The 6,681-nt window shown below is 61.0% G+C and overlaps 1 protein-coding gene across 1 annotated transcript; it reads left to right on the top strand.

Moving 5' to 3' along the window:
• The first annotated feature begins 582 nt into the window (after window positions 1–582).
• On the top strand, window positions 583–6,557 carry HIPK4 (homeodomain interacting protein kinase 4). Its single transcript, XM_079118864.1, has 4 exons — window positions 583–1,134; window positions 2,932–3,288; window positions 4,225–5,076; window positions 5,502–6,557. The coding sequence occupies exons 1-4, from the start codon at window positions 670–672 to the stop codon at window positions 5,679–5,681; spliced, it is 1,854 nt and encodes a 617-aa protein (XP_078974990.1). The 5' UTR covers window positions 583–669; the 3' UTR covers window positions 5,682–6,557.
• The last annotated feature ends 124 nt before the right edge of the window (window positions 6,558–6,681 follow it).

Genomic DNA, 6,681 nt, shown 5'->3' with positions numbered 1-6,681 from the left:
TCCCTTGCTCCAAGCCCTTCCGTGGCTCCCCAGTGCCCTCAGGAAAAAAAAAAAAAAAAAAAAAAAATCCAGACTCCTTAGCCTGCGTCCAGGACCTTTCACAACCTGGCTCTGTCCCAGTCACACCTCCCAACCCCAGGTGGGGGGCAGGTGCTTTCTGGCCACACACACACACACACACACATCCCCCTAACTCCAAACGTCTGCCTCTCCTCACCCGTCTGCAGATACGCCCCCGTGCCTGTAGACCTGTGATCAGAGTCCCTGGGTCAACCCTTCCTCAGCCAGCCTCTCCAGGGTTCCGCCGCTGGGTGGGGGAGGGGGCCCAGCCTGGTACCCCACCCCCCACTCCAGCCCGGGGCTCAGGTCTCCAACAACAGAACCAGAGGCACTCAGCAACGCTGGAACCCATTTGGGGGGCCTGGGGCCCCTCATCCCAAGCCAGGAGGGCTTTGGGGGAGGGGTGCAGCCCCTGGTAGACTTGTCGTGTGGCCGAGGGGGCCAAGGGGTGCCAGGGAGGTGGGGACCCATCTTGTAGGGGGAGGCACGAGCGCAGTTCTTTTTCCCCCACTGGGGGGGCCGCGGGGCCGTCGGAGAGGCGGGAGACCTCGGAGGCAGAGCCTGTGGTTCCGGTGTCAGGGCAGGGCAGTGTCCGGCAGCAGGGCCACCATGGCCACCATCCAGTCGGAGACCGACTGCTATGACATCATTGAGGTGCTGGGCAAGGGCACCTTTGGGGAGGTGGCCAAGGGCTGGCGACGAAGCACGGGCGAGATGGTGGCCATCAAGATCCTCAAGAACGACGCCTACCGCAGCCGCATCATCAAGAACGAGCTGAAGCTGCTGCGCTGCATGCGGGGCCTGGACCCCGACGAGGCCCACATCATCCGCTTCCTCGAATTCTTCCACGACGCCCTCAAGTTCTACCTGGTCTTCGAGCTGCTGGAGCAAAACCTCTTCGAGTTCCAGAAGGAGAACAACTTCGCACCCCTCCCTGCCCGTCACATCCGGACGGTCACCCTGCAGGTGCTCAGAGCCCTGGCGCGGCTCAAGGAGCTGGCCATCATCCACGCCGACCTCAAGCCCGAGAACATCATGCTGGTGGATCAGACCCGCTGCCCCTTCAGGGTCAAGGTGAGCGCGGCTGCCCCGGGGGCACCCTTCTGGCATGGAGGTCTCTCTCATCTCACCTCGCGGCCCCCAACTCTCCCCTCCCGCTGACCCACATCCCTTGAGCTCTCCATCCCAGACCTGAGGCCTCCCCATCCTGTTCCGTTCTCAGTCCCTCTGGCCCTGTCCTGTCCTTGTGGGGCTTTCGTTCTAATGGTGGAGACAGAGTCACCAAGCTCTCAGGGAGTAGATCCCACAGGTCGGGGCTCCGAGTTCAGATTAATGACCGTTTCGTGATACTGCCTCTTGCGAATGGAAAGCCAGGGATAGCTGAATGAAAAGTAAAGAAACTCAGGGGGAAGTCAAGGGCTCAGCAGAGAGAGAGAGAGGGTCCTGGAAATTCAGCATGAAAATGGCGAATGACTCCACGCAGAGACAAGGTGAAAGACAGTGCAGGTCCCGGGTGATCCCCAAGTACCTGTCACAGACCCAGGGCCCGGTGGGGTGTCAACAGGGCCTGGTGGTGAAGACAGAAGACCTGGCCTTCGGGTGGTGTCTTTCTAGTGGGTGACATAGAGACAAAGACAGAGAGGGACACCGAGACAAGAGACAAGCCATGAAGAAGCAGTTGCAAAGAAAAACCAGGAGGACGGGGTTGTGGCTCTGGTGGAGCATCTGTCTAGCAAGCATAAGGCCCTGGGTTCCATTTGCCGTCACCATCGGGGGAGAGAGAGAGGAATAAGGAATGGCGGGGGTTTGAAGCCCGTTTGTTCACTGACTGCCCGGGCCTCTGCTGGGTCCCAGGCACTGTCCTGGGCCTCTGGAGACGCAGAACATTGAACAAAGCTGACAAAATCCTGACGTCGCGGCCCTGGAATCCTTAGTTGGGGAGAAAAACGATGAACTTGATAGAAGAGTAAAATAATGCAACTTGGTGTTAAGAGTAGGCAAAAAGCAGAGCGCTAGGGGGCACGGGAGGGTGGGGCTGCCTCCTGACAGGATGGCCAGGGAGGCCCCATCGAGAAGTGACCTAAAGGAGGGTAAGGAGCCTCGTGGGGAAGAGCATCCCAGGCAGAGGGAAACCGTGCCCTGAGCCAGGGACGTGTCTGGCTTAAGGGACAGTGAGGAGTCCATGTGGCTGGAGGGTGAGCGGGGTGCAGGTGAGGGCAGAGAAGGGGCAGGGCAGATCTGGGGCCTTGTGAAGCATGGCAAGGTTCCTGGCTTTTATCCAGGGATGCGGACGTAGGCAGGGGAGGCAGCGATCTGACTCAGGTGGCCACGAGATTCCTCTGGATGCAGTCAAGGGGCAGAACGGAGGGTGCACAGGTGGTGCAGGGAGACCAGTAAGGAGGCCGAGCTGTTAATCTGAGGCAGGGGACAATCAGGGGGAGGACCAGAGTGGGGGCTGCAGACGCAAGGCAGAGTAAGCAGACTCTGGGTCTGTTTAGAAGGTGGGGCCAAACAAGGTGTGGGGTAAGGGGAAGAGGGGCATCCAAACCCTCACAGGCAGGAGTTTTGTTCGCCTTTTGGTGCTGGGGGTGGAACCCAGGGCCAAGCACATGTAGGCAAGGGCTCTACCACTGAGCTACACCCCCAGCCCTAGGCACAAGTTCTGGGACAGAGAGTCAGACACAGAGCCAGACACGCAAACCAGAGAGAAGGGCTAGAAGACATAGAGATAGGGACACACACAAGAAATGAAGTCTCAAAGGGACAGAGACAGTCCAAAGCCCATGCAAACGGACTCCAGGTGAGAGAGACCAGGGGAGGCCCAGGTGGCTGCCTGCTGCCCCGCCAGCCACCTGCCCCTCCCCTCAACAGGTGATTGACTTCGGCTCAGCCAGCATTTTCAGTGAGGTGCGCTACGTGAAGGAGCCGTACATCCAGTCCCGTTTCTACCGGGCCCCTGAGATTCTGCTGGGGCTGCCCTTCTGTGAGAAGGTCGACGTGTGGTCGCTGGGCTGCGTCATGGCTGAACTGCACCTGGGCTGGCCCCTCTACCCGGGCAACAATGAGTACGACCAGGTGCGCTACATCTGTGAGACCCAGGGCCTGCCCAAGCCGCACCTGCTGCACGCCTCCCGCAAGGCCCACCACTTCTTCAAGCGGAACCCCCACCCTGATGCCGCCAACCCCTGGCAGCTCAAGTCCTCAGCTGACTACCTGGCTGAGACCAAGGTAGGGGCAGGTGGGGTGAGGGCGTTCGCTGGCAGAGGGCAGCAGGGGTGCTGCTACATCAAGAACAATCTAGGTTAGACCTCAGGGAGGACTCGAAACCTGGGGGATCAGCTGTGAGGTTTGTCACAGAAAGAGCTGGGAGAGACCAAAAGAGGGACTGGAAATCGGGCTCTGGGCTCCGCATCGTGTGTAGCATGAGGGATTTGGATTAAGCCAAACTGAAACTGTGGGGTGTGGGGTTTGGTGTGAGTTCCAACAGAAAGAGGGATGTGAGTGAGACGCAAGGTGGGACCAGAACTTGAGGGCAGTCCATCTGCTACCTCTAGAGTGGTAGTCATCAAACCTGTGTAGCAAGAGAATCTGGATTAGGTGGCAGAGGGGACCAGAAGTTCGGCACCAGCTATGGGAGCTTTCATAGCAAGAAGGATCTGGGTGAGATCCAAGGTGGAACTGAAAAAGTATGGCAGTTCCTCTGATGGCTCCATGCTGGGGGTTGTCAAACTCGTGTATAAGGGTCTGGATTTGACCCCTGAGAGGTCTGGAGAGCCAGGATCCAGAGTGGAGGCTGCAGCAGCAAGAGGGATCTGCATTTCCAGGGAGGACTAGAGGTTTAGGGCGGCAGCTGGTAGGGGCTGAAGCCAGGCTCTGGAGAGGGCTGGAGACCTGGGGTGAGGTGTGGAGCTTGGGTCACTGAGGGCTCTGGGGAGGTGAGAGCAGGAAAAACAAGCAGTCAGGTGTCCTTCCGGCAGTGGCAGGAGAGGTCTGGATTAGACAAGAAGGCATCTGATGGGAGGCATCTGGTGTGTCTGTCTCAGCAGCAAGAGAGTCCCGAATCAGATCCCGGGCAGAACTGGAAGTCCGGGGTCAAATGTAGGGAAGGGTGTCTGGGGCTCCAGGCCAGATGCAGGCCAACCCGATGTCCCCATGCCCTACCAGGTGCGCCCACTGGAGCGTCGCAAGTACATGCTCAAGTCCTTGGACCAGATCGAGACAGTGAATGGCGGCGGGGCTGCCAGCCGGCTGACCTTCCCGGACCGGGAGGCGCTGGCCGAGCACGCGGACCTCAAGAGCATGGTGGAACTGATCAAGCGCATGCTGACGTGGGAGTCCCACGAGCGCATTAGCCCCAGCGCGGCCCTGCGCCACCCCTTCGTGTCCATGCAGCAGCTGCGCAGCGCCCACGAGACCACGCGGTACTACCAGCTCTCCCTGCGTGGCTGCCGCCTCTCGCTGCAGGTGGAGGGCAAGCCACCCCCACCCGTCGTGGCCACCACAGAAGACGGGCCCCCTTACTACCGTCTGGCTGAGGAGGAGGAGGCGGCCGTGGGCCTGGGCGGTGTGGCAGGCAGTGGGACCTTCTTCCGGGAGGAGAAGGCCCCGGCCGTACAAAGAACCATCGACCAGCTGGATGACCTGAGCCTGCAGGAGGCCGGGCGCGGGATGTGGGGGGAGACCCGGCCCGACGTGGTCTCCGACATGCTGGCCCCTCTCAAGGCAGCCACCACTGGCCGCCGGGTGGCTGACTCTGGCCCAGAGCCCATCCTGGCTTTTTACGGCAGTCGCCTGGCAGGCCGCCACAAGGCCCGCAAGCCGCCTGCGGGCTCTAAGTCCGACTCCAACTTCAGCAACCTCATCCGGCTGAGCCAGGCCTCGCCCGAGGATGACGGGCCCTGTCGGGGAAGTGGCTGGGAGGAAGGAGAGTGCCAAGGGGCCTCTGCTGAGCCGCCCGCCATCCCGCAGCGGGAGGGAGATGGGCCCAACATCAAGGACATGGCCATGGATGCTGAGGTAAGCCAGCCGGGTGGGTGGCGGGTGGCAGTGCTGGGTCAGGGCCTCCCCTCGAGCCGGCTCCAGGAGGGGGGCACAGATAACAGGGCCTGGACTCCCGCACACCTGCAGCAGGCACAGACACACACTGATCCACCCTCAGGATGTGACAAGACTTGGCACACACTAACCCAGGTTCTGGACATAAGGACAGCCAACATCAAGCCACCCGTATTAGATAAGGCTCAGCACACAGACACCCTCAGGACAGGATAAGGCTCTGCCATACCACCCTACCTTCAGGCTGTGACCCAGTGACCTCCTAGGAGAAGCCAAGGCCCAGACTGGACAGGCCCTTAGTGCGTGCTTGCCCCACTCAGGAAGATGGGACTCAGGCCTGGCAGGCACCAGCACCACTTGCTGATGGCCCTCTCTTGTCCCCACAGAGGTCAGGCCCTGAGCTCTTCGACCCCAGCAGCTGTCCTGGAGAATGGCTGAGTGAGCCCGACTGGACCCTGGAGGGAGTCAGGGGGCCACGGGCTCAGGGGCTCCCAGCCCGCCACCCTCACCCGCATGGTCCGCCCCGGGCCACCAGCTTTCTGCAGCACGTTGGCGGGCATCACTGATGGCAAGGACCCCCTGCCTGCTGCTGGGGCTGCGCTAGCTGGGCTGGCATCCCTCTCGATCTGAACTGCTCCACAGTGCCACCCCTGAACCCACAAATTATTCTTACAGAAAAGATAATTATTCAGAAAGTCCCCATATCCCCACCCACAGTGCATGCCTGCACCACCCACAGGTGGCCCTTGGGGTCTGGCTCATGGCCCCCTTGGCCAGGGACGGCAGGAAGAGGGCTGCACCCCACTGGCCCTGAGCTCGCCCTTGGCCCCGCTGCCTCCGTCTAGTTCAATAAAGAAACGTTCGGCAGTCCTGTCTCCGCCTGTCCTCACTGCCTGAGGCCCACACCAGTGCAGGGTGGGGTCCCAGGCTGGCACCCAGGATGTGGCTCTGCGATGCAGTGCCCAGGCGGCTCACACAGGAGGCTACGGTGCTGCAAGGAGGAGCTTGGCACAATAACAGTTCCCTGAATATGCCAAGCGCTGGGCACCTAGGAACCTCCCCTGAGAACACCCTGTGTTCAGCACACGCTCATCTGAGCTCGCCAAATGCCCAGGCTCTCGGTGCCTCATCCGTCCTCGTGTTCTGGGCTGGGCATGCACTCACCCGTCCTCGGCATGGGCTAAGTGGGAGTGCGCCTGGCAGGAGCGGGTTCAGGCTGGGTCCGCGCTCCAGCATCCAGCATGCTGGTCCAGCCACCCTTGGGACGGTGATGGCTCTACCCAGGCTGATCACCTGGGAGCATGCTCAGTGTTAGCACATGCTACCCCATGCTGGCTTCACAGGTGCTCAGTCCCTGCCAGGCCACATGGTCATGCCGCATGCTGAGCACATGCCAGCCCGTGTGTGATGCATGCCAAGGGCTCGGCACATGCCAGGCCACACTGGTCACACTCTGAGGGCTTAGCACATATCAGCCCACTGTGTGGTGAACCATGGGCCTCAGCAGAGGCCCATGCCAGCTGTCCCCTACCCTACGCCCCATCTCACACCACTCAATCAGGCGCA

The sequence above is a fragment of the Sciurus vulgaris genome, assembly GCF_902686455.1.
Source record: "Sciurus vulgaris genome assembly, chromosome: 17".
NCBI classification, from domain to species: Eukaryota; Metazoa; Chordata; class Mammalia; order Rodentia; family Sciuridae; genus Sciurus; species Sciurus vulgaris.
Note: the sequence above shows the minus strand (reverse complement) of the source record. Positions and strands in the feature narration are given on the sequence as shown.